This window comes from Siphateles boraxobius, unplaced genomic scaffold (assembly GCF_051911475.1).
Source record: "Siphateles boraxobius isolate OS27281-9 unplaced genomic scaffold, OSU_SipBor_1 22, whole genome shotgun sequence".
In the NCBI taxonomy this organism is placed as follows: domain Eukaryota; kingdom Metazoa; phylum Chordata; class Actinopteri; order Cypriniformes; family Leuciscidae; genus Siphateles; species Siphateles boraxobius.
Window position 1 is genome coordinate 503,689 of NW_027508833.1, and position 19,205 is coordinate 522,893.

At 37.3% G+C, this 19,205-nt stretch overlaps 1 protein-coding gene and 1 long non-coding RNA gene across 3 annotated transcripts; one reads left to right on the forward strand and one right to left on the reverse strand.

The window, feature by feature from the left end:
* The first annotated feature begins 263 nt into the window (after positions 1 to 263).
* On the forward strand, positions 264 to 17,325 carry kcnk10b (potassium channel, subfamily K, member 10b). 2 transcript variants are annotated; one of them, XM_077238255.1, is made up of 7 exons: positions 264 to 896; positions 3,568 to 3,947; positions 12,081 to 12,198; positions 13,392 to 13,552; positions 13,641 to 13,833; positions 14,393 to 14,535; positions 16,102 to 17,325. In XM_077238255.1, the coding sequence occupies exons 1-7, from the start codon at positions 842 to 844 to the stop codon at positions 16,738 to 16,740; spliced, it is 1,689 nt and encodes a 562-aa protein (XP_077094370.1). In that variant the 5' UTR covers positions 264 to 841; the 3' UTR covers positions 16,741 to 17,325. The 2 variants fall into 2 exon arrangements, with proteins under 2 accessions (XP_077094370.1, XP_077094371.1); XM_077238256.1 differs by having other exon boundaries at positions 264 to 333.
* On the reverse strand, positions 7,382 to 13,250 carry LOC143746459 (uncharacterized). Its single transcript, XR_013206559.1, has 4 exons — positions 13,153 to 13,250; positions 12,019 to 12,213; positions 9,459 to 9,579; positions 7,382 to 7,823 (listed from the first exon to the last, which is right to left on the reverse strand). It is a non-coding gene; the product is annotated as an uncharacterized LOC143746459 (long non-coding RNA).
* Positions 17,326 to 19,205: the final 1,880 nt, after the last annotated feature.

Consider the following 19,205-nt stretch of genomic DNA (forward strand, 5'->3'; position numbering starts at 1 on the left):
AGCTCATAAGCAGTATATTTAACATAATATATTGTTAATTACAATATTTTACAATATGCAATTTTAAATATTATAAAAGCCTAAATAATAAATTATTGTCATATTTAAATAAATATACAGTAGGCTAACAGTATTAGGATAATTTTTATTTTATTTAATAATTATGAGGATGTATGTATTGATGAAGTTAATTCATCCCACACTTGACATACATAATTCATAACTGTCTGTAAGTGTTGATTCGCCGCTCGTGAGTCCAGCCTCCGCGCGCTCAGTCACACACACCTGCTCTCCACGCGCTTCACACACACGGGGCGAAACACGCGATGATCAGTGAGTACAACTTCTATCTGTCAACCTCAACATCACATCTCCATGATTATAGCGAGAGTGAATGACTGAACAGCTTTTCCAATGACTAAAAGCCTCAGTGGGAATCCTGACACAAAGGATGAGGCGTTGCTGAAACAAAGGGAAGTGATTTACGCGCGATGCCGAAACGCTCCTGGATTCGCGACATGATTCAATCCCATTCCCAGCAGATGTTTCGCGCTTTGTTTCGCTTTCCTCGAAGTGATGTGAGCCTGAAGCTGATGAGAGTGCGATGGTTGGTTGGGTGGAGAGTGTAGAGAGAGAGTGTAGAGAGAGTAAGGCGTGCTCGAGCATCATCATCATCATCATCATCATCATCACCTCTTGGCTTTGAACCATTTGCTTATACTAAAGAAACAAACACTCCGAGAGCAGCGATAATGTAGCCTGTTGTAGTCTCTGGTTTGAGTGTATATTGTAAGGATAGCTTTATTTGACACTTTGATACGGAAAGCCCCTTTGGACCATCATGAAATGCCCATTAGAGAATCCAAGAAAACAGGTGAACTGGCATCCTGAACAAGGTTAGTTGTGTCAGTTTGTTATTCCACTCAACTTCTGCTTTTTTATTCAGGACATCTGCTGTTTTCTATCACTCTTTCAATGAGAAATAACTTGGTTTGATAGATTGTCACAGTTTTTGAATTTTTTTTAATAAAATGATCTGTCTTGGAATTGTATTGGCTAATCATCAGATTTTTGCTTAAGAAAAAATGAGCATTTGAGATTTGAGTGGAAACATCTGAAGTGCTTTTACAGGAAAAATCCGTGTTGCAATCATGTAATCAGTGATAATTATCTGGATTTATAGATATATTTTATGGCATACTCTATACACACACACACACACACACACACACACACACACACACACACACACACACACACACACACACACACACACACACACAAAATCATTTAAAAGTCTCAAAAACAAGTTTTAATCACTATATGTGTTTTATAGCCTATTTGGGCTTTTGTCTTCTATATTCATTGGAATACTCATTGGAATTTTCATGGACACATCCATAACAGTTCCTATACTTTATTGGATATTGATTTGTGTGGGCTGGGCTGACAGGTTTTATATCTCTGAGCAGATGTAGGTGTCCTTGAGTCCAAAATTATGGATGTTCAAGTCCATTCATTGATTATTAGGCAATGCCTCACTATAAGAATCGACATAGAAATATGCACATGCACGTTCGGTTTATTGAATCGATAAGTTTAATGCATGTGGTGTTTGATGAACCCCAAACGTGCAGTATTTTCTGTTTCATTTTTACAAAGGGACTGATGGAACACTGTAGTGAAGCAGGCGAGAGGCGGAGTCTGCATAAATTATGGGGTGGTTTGAGCATTACATCACTCTGCCTCACAGGCTCCGCCCACTGTCCCCCACAAAGGGAGCTCTGAATCTTTAAACGGGGTGAAACGCATCAGTGACTCTCACAGGGCTCTGAAACCCTCCAAATCATATTATACAATCCATTGGACAGCTAATGTGTTCGTCTAGCAGATATCCTCTGTGTTTAAAAGACTGAAGCACTGAATCTCACCTTGGTATTCACTCGTTCATGAGAGATAATGCTGTATCATCTGTCTGTTAGAAAGCATTCACCTCGTTCATGAGAGATAAATACACTAGGCATACAAAATCACCTTAGAAAAAGAGATGAAAGAATAGATATATCTATCTATCTATCTATCTATCTATCTATCTATCTATCTATCTATCTATCTATCTATCTATCTATCTATTCATCCCTCTATCTATCTCTCTTTTTGTCTATCCATCCATACTTTTTATTATATTTATGTTTTTTTAACTTATAAAAATAATTTATAAAAATACTGTAATACAATGATTTGTTTTAAACAATATAGCAGCTTCAATTAAAGAAGGTAGTATAATACTATAATGTATTAAAATACTTTACAATATATTATTTCAATAATTGCTATTTTTTTCACATTAGACGGCCTGGCATTTTCTAATTTCTCCAGTCTTACAACTGTAATGAACATTGAATCACACTCATGAAAACAAATTCACAATGCAAAAAGTCAAGGCCCTAAAAACCTATGGAACATTGTACATAGTGAAACATATCACAAGGTACAATATAATATAATCTCAACAATGTCTCAAATGTCTCAACAACGTCTCAAACTGTTCTGCCCAGATGCCACAGTCTGCAGTCAAAAGTCAGAGATCTCAACATGAACTCAAACACTTCTCAAAGTCTTTTAAGAGCAATAATTAAAAAAAAACCTCCTCTAGGTCTCCAGAACTTCTATCTCTAAGCAAAACAAAATTTGATCAGAATTCCAAATAAGACGCATGTCACATTCTTTTGATTATCTTGAGAAAGAAAACTGTTTACGGTCGCTCAGCTTTTGATTTTTTATCAGAGCTTGTAAATGTTTTAAATGAATGTATATGTGTGTGTATTGTAATGTATCTGTAATCTGTATCACGGTGTGTGTGTGTAATCAGTCCCAGGTATGAGGGCCTATGGGGATTGTAGTCCGAATGGTAACAGTCAATATTGTGGTGAGAGCTCCCTCTGGTGATCCGGAGGAAGCGGAGAGAGAGCCTCTCCTGTAACAGAATGTTTGTATGTATGTCTTTCAGGAGATTTTAAAGGGGCACTCGGCAACTCTTCGCTGATTTTCACTTTTGCTGTTGCATGTTTTGTCAGCGAGCTCCTACAGCTGTGAGGTGTATATTTCACAACACTGTCGTAAAAAACTGACTTGCGGCCCCTCCTCCCCCTTTCTACCGCTGCTCATGTGCATTTGATATTATCGGAGCCGGACAACTTTATCGTGTGGACTTTGTCTACCGAGGTGGGTAATACATCACACACATTGAGGGCGGCGTATGTATTAAACTCGAATTGCCATAAAGCAGTTTGTGTTTCTCGCTCGTTCTCGCTTCTCACAAGACTTCCTATTTCCAACTTAATCCTCATGTAGCAAAGTTGGTTTTCCACCTGGGGACGTTGGGGGGAGCGGGGAAAGTCCCCATTCTCACCAGAACAGGTTATTAAACCATCCACATGATTTCTAAACGGTTCTATTAAGTTGAAATAGTTGTCAAGTTCCCCTTTAACACTCCGGCCAACTCTCCAACTTGTGACTTGCCTGGTTAAATAATGTCTTCTCTATCCATCTCTGTCTGTTTCTCAGTGGCTGTTCAGACAAACATCGTCCCTGTGAAGAAGGCTGAGTCCAGTGCGGTTCAGTCGAGTCTGGTTCAGGTCGGCGAGGTCCAAGCGAACGCTCACTGCCCGCTCCCGCGCCTCTCCATCTCGTCCCGCTCTGCCAGCGCTCTCACCGGGATGGACTCGGGGGCGGACGGCTCGGATCTGCACTCCGTCATGAAGTGGAAGACGGTGCTGGCCGTGTTCGTGGTGGTGGTGTCGTACCTGGTGTGCGGCGGGCTGGCGTTTCGGGCGCTGGAACAACCCTTCGAGAGTTACCAGAAGGACAGCATCACACAGGAGAAGGCCCTGTTTCTGAAGAGGAACCCCTGCGTTTCTCCAGCGGAGCTCGAGGACCTTATCAAGGTCAGATCACGTCTGTGGAGAAGTATAATACGTGGAGAAATGCCTAGCCTAGATCATACTTCATAAAAAAAAATATATAATAATAATAATATATATATACTGTATATATACTGCATATGTGTTTGTGTATATAGGCAACACACACACATACATATATACAGTACAGGAAAGTCTGGAAACATTACTATTTTTAATGTTTTTGAAAGGAGTCTTTTCTGCTCACCAAGGCTGCATTTATTTGATCAAAAATAAAGAAAAAAAGTAATATTGTGAAATATTATTACAATTTAAAATATTGGTTTTCTATTCTAATATACTTTCAATTATAATTTATTTCTGTGATCAAAGCTGAATTTTCAGCAACATTACTCCAGTCTTGAGTGTCACATGATCCTTCAGAAATCATTTTATAAAATATTAAAGTATAGATATTATATAAAAGTATATATATATATATATATATATATATATATATATATATATATATATATATATATATATATATATATTCAGTGATGTGAATAATTTAGGACACCCATGCTAAAGTTGCATAAAGAGAGGAATAAAAAATCACCTTTTGGAAATTTATCTTAATGCCTTAATTTAAAAAATGAGGAAAAATCCAACCTTTAAGGACACCAATTTTCTTTGTGAATGAATTATGTATCATAAATAAATAAATGTTCTTCCTTAAAATACAGGGTGCATTAGTCAGGACACCACTATGTTAAATTCCCATAGAGACAGCAGATTTTTATTTTTAAAGGCCAGTTATTTCATGGCCTTTGGAGTTAAAATATCCCACATCATCACATTCCCTTCACCATCATACGTAGAGATCGGCATGGGGAACTTTCCATAAGATCATCTCTCAATGCAAATCATACCAGCTATTTGGCTAACTGAAATAACACCATGCCAATCTCTAAATATGGTGACGGGAATCTGATGATGGGGGATATTTTAATTCCAAAGGCCAAGGGAACTTTATCAGGATGCATATTATCCTGGATCCATGAAATAACTGGCCTTTAAAAATAAAAATCTACTGTCTCTATGGGAATTTCACATAGTGGTGTCCTGACTTATGCACCCTGTATTTTAAGGAATAACATTTATTTATTTATGATACATTATTCATTCACAAAGAAAATTGGTGTCCTTAAAGGTTGGATTTTTCCTCATATTTTAAATTAAGGCATTAAGATCAATTTCCAAAATGTGATTTTTTTATTCCTCTTTTAAGGCAACTTTAGCATGGGTGTGTTCACTTATTCACATCACTGTATATATACTCTTTTTATAAATGTTTCTATTTTTGAATGACGAATAAACCATTAAATAAAAACATTAATGTTTTTAAAATTATTTTTATATGAAGAAAATTAGTATATATATGCACTTTTATATTATATTTAATATATACATTCTTTTTAAAATCAAATTTACATTCAAAATGGTAATTTTCAAATAATACTGTAATATAATGATTTTTTATACATCTAAATCAGGCAGCATAGCAAATAATATCATAATGTATTAAAACATTTTACAATTTATCATTTCAAAAAAAGCTCCTTTTTTGACATTACCATAATGAACATTTTGGGAGAAATTAAGGTTAATTCTCATGAAAACAATTTTACAATGAAAAAAGGCTTGATGGCCCTAAAACCTTTTTTATTTTATTTTTCTCCATTTGATTTTAGGGAAAAATGACACCTTTACAAGTTTTCGTGAGATTAACACAAAGTTAGTTGGTTGTGAAAGTGAAGACATAAAAATGCTACATCTATCTATTTAGAAAGCGTTAAAAATGATAAAACAGGTTGATATTTAAATACCCGTTAATTGTAAAGGCTTCTTAGGAGATACTCTAACCGTAAGGTGTTTAAAGACTCAAAAACAAGTCTTTTCCAGTGATGGTGGGAGTCAGAAACAATAAGAATAACAACAACAACCTTGCCATCTCCTCTGCTGTTTTGCTCCGGCCGGCGCTGAGCTCTAATTGATCAGTAAATGTCACTCCAAGACAGACATGAAATCCCTCTGGGAATCAGCAGGATTATTAACTCTGACTTGTGCCAGCAGAAACTCACTGTAGGCTGAATTGTGTGTAACGTGGTAAAGCACCAGCACTAGGTGTTACATAACATTTCTCACATGTATAGAAAGGAAATGTGTTGCCTTCAATTAAAGCTTGGCTTTGATTTCTCACAACACATCCTACACAGCCAACCAGGGGATTACTGGAAGAGTGGATGAGATCATTATACAGAATATACATTATATAACAGGCTGAGAAAACAATGTTCAGTAATAAACCCTCAGAAAAAAGGTACAAAAGCTGTCACTGGGGCAGTATCTTTTCAAAAGGTGAACCTTTGTACCTTAAATACCCCTAAAAGGTGCATATTAGTAAGAGTAATTCCACTGTGACAGCTTTGGTACCGTTTTTTCTCAAGAGTGTATAATTAATACATGCTGGAAAACTTTATTGTTCATTGTTACTTCATGAAGAGCTTTATTGTAAGGCCTTAGTTACCATATATAATCAAAACTTACAATATCATCTAAAATTAGACGTTCACCTCAAGGTTATTCACTATCAAAACAGATCCAGTGCAGTGCTTGTGCTTGAAATATAGCATACTTGCAGCAAACTGCAAACTTTATTGCATGTTGGCCAGTCATTATGCAGCTGTATTCAGTGTGTTAATCTTTCAAACCAAGGTTATTATCGTTAACTAAACCGAAAACCATAAAAACTTGAAACGAAAAAAAAAAGAAAGAAAAAAAGTAAGCTTTGCTGCTAAGGCAATATTCCTCGTTTTCATTTAGATTAACTGGAAGTTCTAAAAAATCTAAAACTAAAATAATATAAATTAAAACTATATAGGAATTTAAAAAAAATGAATAAAAATGACAAAAACACATAGAAAAGTACAAAAACTTTAACTAAAATTAAACTAAAGACAGAAAATTAAAAGGTTATATATAAAAATGTATAATAGTATATCAATAATACTAAAATAGCTCTGTCACATGACCACATCACACTTAAGGCCAGATTTACTAAACAGGGCAAATTAGCATGAGAGCGCAATCCCATAAAAAAGCTGATGGAAGTGGAAAGTTCTGGACGTGATCTACTGACGAACACAGACGCAGCCGGATCATTTCCATAAAGACCAGCACAATCTACCAGGAGCAGCGCAAATTAGTGTCTGGTTTCAAACATGCTTTTTTGGGGTGGTAAATAATGGCGCAAATAGCAGTAAATTGACTCACGCAAACTTTAGTAAATCAGCTTACTTCATTTAAATACTCTCCTTCCATATATTTTGCGTCTGAAAGGAAAACAGCTACATATGCAATAATATCAGAAGCAAAAATAACCCTGTCCTTGCCTTTTCAGCGAGTAAATGTTTTAACTGCAAAAGAGGGTTTGCGCTGGCGAAAGCTGTAAGTAAATGTGGTCCTAAATGTTTAAATCATCCCTTGTGATCATTCTACAGTCTGACCTAGTTTTAGTTTTCACTCAAAAACCTGACAATACTGCATGCATGAGTGATCAGATCTTACATTGATACACACCTACATCCTTCTTCATTTCTGTCCTGTTTGAGTCATTTGTGACTCAAATGTGCCCTACATCTTCTAATTAAGCTCACGCCCAAAAAAAAAAAAAAAAAAAATCAATTCTCCATTTCCAGCCAAGACGGTTGAAACGGACCCCACGACGTGGTGTTTAGGGAAAAGGCTCTTGAGGTAATCAATTATTTATTGTTTGGCCCAATCTCCTGAGAGAAAAGCCTTGCTGGAGCTTTCCGTCGTCCTCATCGTCCACACAGATCATGTCCAAACCTGTCCATTCTGTAAATGCCCACAGAACACAACAATCACAAACCCTGGAAAGCTTGCATATGTATTTTTTTGTTGAGTATCATATTTGATAGCCTGACTCTGCCCTCCTTCGTACTTCCGCTTAATTTTCATTTTCCTTCAGGACTACGTCTGGGATTGTGCTGTAGACTTTGGTTTTCTCCGATCAATTTTTTACCGGGCCAATCAGCGAGCAGAGTGAGTGGCTGAGAACGATGACGTTGATGTCGACTCGTGCGTTATTTTGAGTTGTAGTTCAGTAATGGGAGCAGAGAAAGATGCGAGCGAAGCCATTCGGTCCGTTGTGGCAACGCTGCCGAATATCAAGACGTTAAAGCCGGAGCAAGAACAATCTTTGCTTAGTTTTGTTGGTGGCCATCCTCCCCACGGGTTCGGGAAAATACATATGTCACGACCAAATGTTAACGACTGGTTATGGCAGATAGAGTGACTCTGGGCAGATCCAATAGTTTAAGACTTCAATAGAGTTCCCGCCTACAAGGAAGTTAACGCTTGTCGATGGAGCGGTGCCAGACTCTATGTACAAATGAAATGTATGAGAGTCTGGTGGGACCAGGCTACATATTTGATGCATCAGGCTTTTATGGCTCATATAGTATGATATAGTGAGAGTATGTATAGGGAAAAACACCTCGGTTTTATTCAGAGGCCCAAAATGAGCCAAAATATGAAATTTGAGACAGATGCTGATATTTATTATTGATATTTATGTACAAAAAATAAGATTACATTTTTAAAGCGTGCAATGCAAATTACAAATATAGCAGACTACTGACATAAAATATAGATATATCAGTCGTCAATATGCCTAGTTATATAATAATTAGGGGTGGCAGTGGCTCAGTGGTTCATGTAGGTTGTCTACAAGCCGAAAGGTTGGTGGTTCTATCCCCGGTTCCACCTGACCAAGTGTCGAGGTGTCCTTGGGCAAAACCGACGAGCTGGATGGGGCCTTGCATGGCTGAATGAATGGGTGAATGTGAGGCAATATGTAAAGCGCTTTCGTGGCCATGGGTCTGTTAAAGCTCTATTTAAATCCAGTCCATTTACCATTTATGTCTTAGTATGATATTTAAATGCATAGTTTTATGATCAAATCTCTGTAGTCTTAAAACATATAATGCAATACAATGATGATTGAGAGATGAACAGATAAACTTTCCTCAAAAGCCTGATGATCGGATTTGAACATGATTTTCAAAAAAAATTATGTATGCAAAATTAAGTAAACCGAAGTTGCTTCGGTCCAGTAAGTGTTGATCTTGAAATATTACAAACAATATCAAAGTTATTTTTACGTTTACTTGATAAATATCTACTTTCACAGCAGAAAGACATGTGAAGCACAAGCTGAAGAAGGATGTTTGTACAATTACACTAAAAGACCTTTTATTTGCTAAAAAGTATAAACTACCAATCAGAGGACAGAAGGACTGTAGGAGATAGTGTGCAAAGGCTTTTCAGCAAAGTTTTGATCAATGCAATATCAACCCAACCATGTAGTTTCAAAACAAACATATTGTAGGGCGTGTTAAGTATCTTAATGTTGCAGATTCGGCTTGAAAAAGTGTCTGAAAAAGCCTTTAAACCTGCATTTAATTGCACCAGAATTAGATGCCAGTCATGTTGACATGTCTCCGTCCTGTCACGCGAGACCAGGTGTTGTTGTTCTTGGCTGTCAGCAGGACTGACTCAAAAATCTTCCCACCAGGACACTTGGCAAATCCTACCGGAGCAGAAGAAACATTACTCAGACTTCATCGTTTTCTTGCTGACAGCATGTTGTTTCGTTGTGTTTTTCTCTCTGCTACACTCTTTAAAAAATAAAGGTTCCAAAAGGGGTGTTTTGCAGCGATGCCATTGAAGAACCATTTTTCAGTGACCAGTCCTTAAATTAACCATTCTTAGTATTAAGAATCTAAAGAACCTCCTTTTCACTATAAAAACCCTTTATGGAATGTAAAGCTTCAATGGATGTTAAAGTCCCCCTGTAGTCAATAATTATATCCCTTATAACTCATCTCTGATCACCAAAACGACTCATTTAAAAGTTTTTTCCTGGGAAAAAATTTTTCATGCCTTAAAATAGCTTGAATGTAACTCGACACCCTTGCTTAATTTTTTGTACGCGGTTCTGTGAATATGCAAATGAGCCCCGCCTCCACTCACTCACTCACTCAGAGATCCACTCGTTGACGATCACACGTTGATCTGATTGATTGCAAGGTAGTTTGTGACGTCAGAAACACCAGCGATTTCAAAGCGTGTTTTTGAGACTGTCTTTGGTTCACTGCAGTTTTAAGGAGAAAATACTCAGCAATGCTGTCGACTTATGAATTTACACATTTCTCTTAAAGGATTTTAAAAACCACCACATAGACTTATAAACAACATTACAATCTTGATTCACCACAGGGGGGCTTTAAAGGTTCTTCACGTAACCATCGATGACAGCTCTTTACGTTTAAAAGTGTATCTGACTTATTGCAATAGTTTTAAATGGACTGATTGGACTTGATCGTTAATTTCTGTTAAAAAATGTTTTTTTTTTCTGGGTACAAAAACATGTTGTACTGCTTTACGATTAAAGCAAGATTTGAGTGGATACTTTTAAAGACAGCATTACCAGAGTCCGCTCAGGACTTACCGATATATTGACTAAATTTACTCAGTATAACCCTTTTATACTATTCCTAAAAATACTCTTTAAGAAGAGTCACAAAACCTGATCAGATTACTGACAGACGGAGCCCATTGATTTTCAATCCAGGGTTTTCAGCCACAGAAACCCAAAGCGGTGGGCTTTACATCACATCAGGCACTTAGCAAGTCTGATCAGGATTTTTGTGAATTATTTTTTTAGATATTCAAAGTTCTTGGCTGACATTGTGTAAAGTGACTTGGAGGAGGTGGCTTTTTAAAATGATTTGCTAATAGTAATTTTTTGTAAATGTAGGATTTTTTCCCCTCATCATTTGCGCCTGTCTTGTGTGGTGTGCCCCAGGGATCCATTTTGGGACCTTTATTATTTTCCCTTTAAATGCTTCCCTCAGCCCACATTTATCACAAATACATTTCATTTCACTGTTAGAGGACAATTCTCAGTTTTACCTTCCAGTAAGGCTATCATTCGATATGTTATTGAAATGTGTAAATGATATCAAAAGGTGGATGACAAATATTTTTCTGCAGCTAAATGAGGATAAAAAGGTTTTAATTCTAGGTTGTCCTGCAAATTCCTCCCTTGATCTGGAAGCCCAGTTAGGTCCTCTCTCAACCAGTGTACGCAAACAGATTAAAAATCTTGGAGTGATCTTTGACTCTTCATTATTTTTTCATAAACAAATTAGTGCTGTTATTAGAGGAAGCTTTGTCCATTTGAGATCTATCGCAAAGTTGGAGCTTCTTCTTTTTAAGGCAAAGATTTAGAAATCAATACCCCTCTGGTCTACCCACATTATACATTTTAAAGGCGTACACCTGAGACCCACGTCTCTCTGTAGGCAAGGGCGTGGTGAGCAGGTGCTTGCATACATCATGCATTACCACAACATCCAATATGAATATTCAACTGTAGTAGCCACCGTTCAACCTGAAGAGGGCAGCACTCAGACATTTTTAAACCATATACTGTAGAATTAAAACACTCCCAAATGTCAAAAACTTTACTCGAATCAATGAACAGCATTAATAAAGCCCCAGTCTTACAGATCATTCAAAAAAAAAGTTTTTTTAGGGTTGAGTTATCCTTTAAATACAGCACTTTGGATCAATTCATATTGTGTGTAAATGTGCTCTAGATAAATGTTGTTGTAATATTGTCGGATGGCATTACCAAGTAAAGTACCAAAACAACCATTTAATATTCAGAGAATTCTATTTGCATTGTGCACAATTTTCTAGTGTGTCTAGCAGGTGTGTAAAGTCCATGGGTCAGAAAGTAAAAGTCCTGCCATATGTTTATTCCACCCATGAACTCAGCCAGCTCATTTCACTAATTAGTTCTATCTCCTGGCTGAAAAACTGTGCTAATTAGCAAATCCAGGTGATTGGAACAAAATACTGAGGACTTTTACTTTCTGAACCTGGACTTTACACCTCTGGTGTCTAGTACAAATTCTAGAAATGGGCAGTTTGATTCCCTGTAAGTATCTGGTCTACTTACTACAATAGTAATGCTTCCAAAATGGCCATTTGGCCTTTTTCTCCATGTGTGTCTTTTCCCAGCATGCAGTAGACGCGGTCAGCGCTGGAGTGAGTCCCATTGGAGACACGTCCTATAACTCGAGCCACTGGGATCTCGGCAGCGCTTTCTTCTTCGCTGGGACCGTCATCACCACAATAGGTGAAATACGCGAACCTTCAAACATCGCAAAATATAACCTCTGACAGTTCAAACTCAATACAGAAAATAAAAAACGAAATAAAATATGCAGTAAAGTTCATACTTTATACTACAATACAAAATTGGGTTAGAGAAATGTTGAAATGTTTGAAATATTTGAAATGTTGCATTGCCAACTAACTGTTGAAGCACTAAAATTGCTAAATGGAAATAAATCAAAACTAAAACTAGAATGAGAATGAGAATAAAAGTAAACTTGACCTTGACCAAAAATGCATACTGATTTCACAAAGGCCTGGTATTAAGATGCATTTTGGTCGATCGGATCACAAGAAGACGACGCTAAATACAGTTGTAAACGGGGCCTAAAATGTTGTGGGCTTGTCCACTTTCAAACACTTCCAGGGGTAGTCGAAAAAGCATTAATTCGGATTAATTTCATAATGTAAACGCTCATCTGGTCGAATGAGTTCGAACAGCCACAAAAGACGCCTCCTCTCCTCCTAGTGACCTAATGAGTAAACATGTCGTAGGAAGCATGCTAGCCAGACGGGATTTAAACTTTGTCAGCGAGAGACCCAAGTTTGGTTTGAAGATGAAAAACCATTCTCACCATTCCTGATTTCTAACACACACTCACAGTGTTCAGCTGGTCTTGTGGCTTTCAGAGCAGAAACGAAAGCTGCTCTTGTCACTTTCATATGTAAAAATTACTCAAGCTTATTTTGTCCATTAGATCGAAAGATCTGAAAAAAAACCATACATTCACCTGACCATAGACCCTCCCCTTGAAGAAATCATGACAGAAGTGGCTGAAAGTGGACAAAAGAGACGGATTAAAACACCAGGTGTAAACGTGTAAACAGAAGTGATCTGATTGACCAAAACGCATCTTAATACCAGGTGTAAACAGGGCAAAAGCTCTTTAAAATGGGAACTGAGATTTGCGCAGACCTTTATGCAACTGACTGCAGAACACATGCAACTTTCTGCGAAGATCTCCTCTCTTGTCCTTGTCTTAACTTCCCTTTTGTTCAACAATCAATAATTACTGCCATGTTCCCTCAATGAAACCCACCAATTGTCTCTCTCTGTATCTGTGAATCAATGCAGATTTAAAATAGGGGGTCAGCCAGAGCGGCTTGCATCAGCGCCATTAAATAACCTCTTGTCTTCTCCACCCACATCTGCAGGCTATGGAAACATCGCACCCAGCACTCAAGGCGGAAAGATTTTCTGCATCCTTTATGCTATATTTGGCATCCCTCTGTTTGGCTTCCTGTTGGCCGGGATTGGTGATCAACTAGGGACCATGTTTATGAAGAGCATATTGAAGGTGGAAAAAGTTTTCAGGGTGAGTAGAATTACTTTTGATCTACTGAGGATTTTCAACTGCTTATTGGTTATATAAATATGTTAATTCACCTGAAATTTCCTCACAGCAAAAACACAGGCAAATCAGTCAGACCAAGATCCGCGTCACCTCCACCATACTCTTCATCATCGCTGGCTGCATTATTTTTGTCACCATCCCAGCTGTGATTTTCAAACACATCGAGGGATGGAGTACTTTAGAAGCCATATACTTTGTCGTCATCACTCTCACGACCGTCGGCATTGGAGATTATGTAGCAGGTATGAGCACCCATTGGGACATTTCACATCATTTTACCTAGTAAACTCAAAGGTTGCTTAATTCTTATAGCTCAACTGGTAGAGTATGGTGCTAGTGACACACAAATCATTGGTTTGATTCCTACATTCTTAAAATGTAAAGATTTCAAATGTTTTTTTGCATTGATTGCCATAGAAGTACAATTCTTGGTTCCTAAATAACCTTTTAATGAACAGTTCTTAAAAGAGCCTTTTTTCTTACTGTGAAGAACATTTTAAAAATGTAAAGAACCTTTCTCCGATATAAAGAACTTTTGTGCATTTGAAAGCTTTCATGGATGCGAAAGGTTCTTTATGGAACCATCGATGCCAATAAAGAACCTTAATGTTTAAAAGTGTAGCAAACTCATATATTCATATTAAATGCATTGTAAATTGCTTTAGATAAAAACATCTGCCAAGGTAATACATTTTAGTGTCATATTTCACCTGACAGCTTCTCAAAACACATTTCCTGGGAATTTTGTGTCTTTCAACAATGTTCAGGTCTTGATATTTCGGCTGTTTGATTATTTTATAGGTGGAGATCGCAGAATAGAGTACATGAAATGGTACAAGCCTCTGGTCTGGTTCTGGATTTTGGTGGGTCTGGCGTATTTCGCAGCGGTTCTCAGCATGATTGGAGACTGGCTCAGGGTTCTGTCCAAGAAAACAAAAGAGGAGGTATGAAATGTCAAACAAAAATGAGTTTTGAAGGTATATCATAGTAGATAAGAATGATGGCCAATATGAAATTTAGCATTGTTGTTCAAAGTCTTATTTACCTTTTCTACACATAAAACACATGAAAAATAGATTATAAGCGATAAAACTAATGGCAAATGCTGTTGTAAGTTGAGTTTAAATGGTAAATTCTGTTTATTGTTGGCTATAAATGGTAAAATATATAGCAAATTCTGTTTAATTTTTACTTTGGTAAAATGTGTTGCAAATGCTGTTTTACATTGATTTTAAATGGTAAATAATTGACTTTAAAGGGATAGTTCACCCAAAAATGAAAATTCTGTCAGTGTATACTCTCCCTCATATTGTTCCACAAATTAAGATATTTTTGATGAAATCTGAGAGCTGGATCACTCCTCCATAGAACTTGCCGGCCTCGAAAAGTTATTAAAGACAGCATTAAAATAGTCCAAGTGAGTACAGAGGCTCAATCCTCAAGTTTATCAAATGACGAGAATACTTTTTGTGCGCAAAAAAAACAAAAATAACGACTTTATTTCAACTACTCATTTCCTTCTCTGTGGGCCTCTAGTCAGTTCACTAGTGTAATAGCGCAACGCTTCTGTGTTGTACGCATCACACACATGACCAGCGTCGGCCAATAGTGAACCTACGTGTGACGTAGCTCTACGCAATCACACTACGCTAACTGACTCGAGGCCCACAGAGAAGGAAATGAATAATTGAAATAAAGTCGTTATTTTTGTTTGTTTTTTGCGCTCAAAAAGTATTCTCGTCGTTTGATAAACTTAAGATTGAGCCACTGTAGTCACTTGGACTATTTTAACGATGTCTTTAATAACTTTTCGGGGCTGGCAAATTTCAATCCCTTAGAAGCCTATGGTCCAGCTCTCAGATTTAATCAAAAATATCTTAATTCGTTCCGAAGATGAACGAAGGTCTTACGGGGTTGGAACTACATGAGGGAGAGTAAATACTGACAAAATTTTCATTTTTGGGTGAACTATCCCTTTAAATAGTAAAATTTTGGCATATGCTGTTACATTGGCTTTAAATTGTAATATTTGTGGCAAATGCTGTTATACTTTTACTTAAAATGGTAAAAATGTATGGCAAATTCTGTTGCACATAGGGGGTTTAAATGGTAAATGTCAAATGATGTTTTACATTGACTTTAAATGGTAAAATTTATGGCAAATTCGGTTGTACATTAGGTTGAAATGGTCATTTTTTGGCTAATGGTGTTTTACAGTAATTTTAAATGGTAAATTATGTTTTACATTGGCTTTAAATTGTACAATTTTGGCAAATGCTGTTTTAAGTTTACCTTAAATGATAAACACTTATGGCAAATTCTGTTGTACATTGAGTTTAAATGGTAAAATTTATGGCGAATGCCATTTTACGTTGACTTTAAATGGTAAACGCTGCTTTACATTGGCTTTTAGAAATGTGGTACATTCTCCCTTCTTAAGCCCACGTGAAGCACATTACTGAATGGTTTGTAAATGTCACGCTCACAGTGCTCTCTATCATCCACTACAGGTTGGAGAGTTTAAGGCCCATGCGGCAGAATGGAAGGCAAACGTTCGAGCGGAGTTACGCGAGACACGACGACGCCTCAGTGGTGAGATCCATGACAAACTTCAGCGGGCGGCCACCATCCGCAGCATGGAGCGCAGACGACTGGGTCTGGACCAGCGCGCGCATTCACTGGACATGCTGTCGCTCGAAAAACGGGCTGTGTTTGCTAGTCTGGATGCCGGGCGATTTAAGACGTCCTCGCAGGAGAGCATCAACACTAAACTGAACAACCTGCGACTGAAGGCGGAGTGTGGCGGTAAGCATGTTTCCTCCGAGGAAAACTTCCTCAACCGCTTCGGTTCGCTCACCAAACTGGCCAAACGCAACAGGAGTAAAGATCTCCGCAGGAACATCCCAGAGGATGCAAACGGGGAGGGCGAAATCCTCAGCAGTAACAGCAGTAATGTCACACTGGGAGAGGAGAGAAGAGAGGACGAGGAGGAGGAGGTGGAGGAAGAGAAAATAGCAGAGGCGAACACTGGCTTTACGTGTCTGTCTCACTTTCCTGAGGAACCCAAACAGCAGAACGGGTTCGCACCGGCCCAGGCCAAAGAACAAGAGCGAAATAAAAGACTCGAGCAAAAAGAGCATCAACCCTAAGCAGACGACGACATGCAGAGAAGGCAAATGACTGACGTCAGAAAATGTGCCTTTCTGTCTTGTAAGCTGTGGCTCGACTCATTACGATGAACCGCAGCTGATTTTCACTGTGACAAATGACAAGTTGCCAAAAAATGTGAAAAGAGCTCAAGGAATACAGACTGACATCACCTTAAAGGGACAGGTCACCAAAAATTTTGAAATTCCGTCATTGTTTACTCAATCTCATGTTGTTCCAAACATTCATGACTTTCTTTCTTTAATGGAAATCAAAGAGAGCTGAGCTGCAAAAATGGCAAAAAAGTACCATAAAAGTGGTCTATATGACTCATGTGTCAAGTCGTATATGCTGCTTTGTGTGAGGAACAGATTGAAATTTCAGTGAAAGCCTGAAATTAATTGAAAACCTCTACAATGTAATTTTTACATTTTAGGTCTCAATGACGAGATACACCAGAACAAATGACGTTTTATTGATCATTGATTTTGAAATTGGTGTTACATGTGCCATATTTTATTTGAATGAGATTGACAGCTGTGGTGAAGGGGAAGATTTCAACGAATAACATTTTTTGGAGCTTACAATGAATTATTTTATATTATTATTAATATGAAAAAGATCTCTCTGGACATACTGCAACATATCTGTTTTAGTCAGAAATTGCCTTCCTTTTTGTTCCACATAAAAAGAAAGTGACATTAAGTAAATAATGTCAGAATATTTACCTTTTGGATGACCTAAAGCTTTAAAATAAGTTATTTATATTCTTTACAACATGAGCACTCTTCACAGGACAGTCAACACAGACTTTTTGAAAGGCTTTTGCTGTTTTCAGGTGTATCATGGGTCACTGAAAGCCTTTTATGCTGTAAATCGTGATGTCTTAAGAAAGAAAAACCTGCATGAATATCTTCTGCTGCTCTGGTGAATCTGTCATCTATGATGTTTATGGAGGAAAATCATCAACTTTTTCGAAACACTAACTTATTGAACATAACTTCAAATTTGGTTGAGAGACGTTCTCAATAACCTTTTGATTGTCATGCCAGTTTCTACACAATGAATTCAAATCTGTCCGTTAAATGCTTCGCTCACACTGAAGTCTACAAACATATCAATCCCCTATTTGGTGATAAACAAAATGACTGGAGTCAAAGCCATATTATTGACAACAAATCAACAAGAGGGAAAAAAATGACAAAAATTACATTAGTGAACAGATTCTGCTGCATTTGAGACAAGCATATCACATTCATAAAGCAAGGCTTAAATGTCCAAATACTTTATGGGGCTGCTGTAAATCACAAAAAGCCATTTGTTTTTATATCATCACCTGATATGAGTTCACATTGATTTTATGGCCACAGAACAATGTCTTCCAACGTAAAAAGTCAAGTGTGGGTGTAAAACATGTAAAACATTACTGACCCATTGCATTGGTCCACAATAACACACACACAACACACACACACAACACACACACACACACACACACACACACACACACACACACACACACACACACACACACACACAATATTTCAGGTAAAATAGCATGCAATAATGGTGTTGATCATGTAAAGCTGATGTAAACGTCACAGTGATGTGAGCTGGAGTGAACATTTCAAAAAGTCATGGTCTTTGTTGTCATGGTTATCACATTCATGGCTGTGCAAACATTACATCAAGTGTAATGAGTGCCTTTGAAAAAATAAATCATGAAATGTGACTTTGGCTTTGTTGCACTTGCTGATGATCCAAATGTCGTAGGCAGTTCGCCTGATTTCTCCTTGTTTCAAAAAGTTTCAAAGTCAGCTGTAAAACCTGGAAACTTGTACAAAATTTGCACATAAAACACATCAATGGATCAGACATCCTACATGACATAACATACATTGCTTGTATGTGCTTGTGTATAATATGTTTCATGCCTTAACCTCTCATAAGAGGTCTGATTTGCTCAGATTGACACGATCATTAGCCATAGTTTCCAGATTCCAGCAGCACATTACAGGACTCTTTAGGTCTACAGATGACATTATGTGCTCTGACACACACACACACAGATCACAATATCATTACTCTGAGAGAGTTTTTACACGATATAGCAGAAATTCCTAATGGAGGTTCGTAACCTCAGGGATCATTGTGAAATAGCATTGGGTTCATGCAACACAACTGTGGTAGAACTGCTAAGTCATATTCAATTACACAACATGTACAATTAAAAAGATTAAACAAATCAAAATATTATACACTAAAATATATAGGCCTCAAATGTAAGATTCATGCATTTGAATTGCAAATAAAATCCACCCATTTGGACTGCATAGTTTTAACAAATTAATAAACTTAATGTGATGTATATACGTATTTGTCAGTCATACATAAATGAAATGGGTAAGATTCCTGCACTCAAAGAAATCAATGCATAGTTTATTATTAACTATTTGCATCTATTTTA

Coding starts and splice junctions, on each gene's coding strand:
- kcnk10b (XM_077238255.1), top strand. CDS start 842: ATGAAATGCCCATTAGAGAATCCAAGAAAACAGGTGAACTGGCATCCT. Junction 12,199..13,391: donor GACCGTCATCACCACAATAG/GTGAAATACGCG, acceptor CCACATCTGCAG/GCTATGGAAACATCGCACCC. Junction 14,536..16,101: donor CCAAGAAAACAAAAGAGGAG/GTATGAAATGTC, acceptor CATCCACTACAG/GTTGGAGAGTTTAAGGCCCA.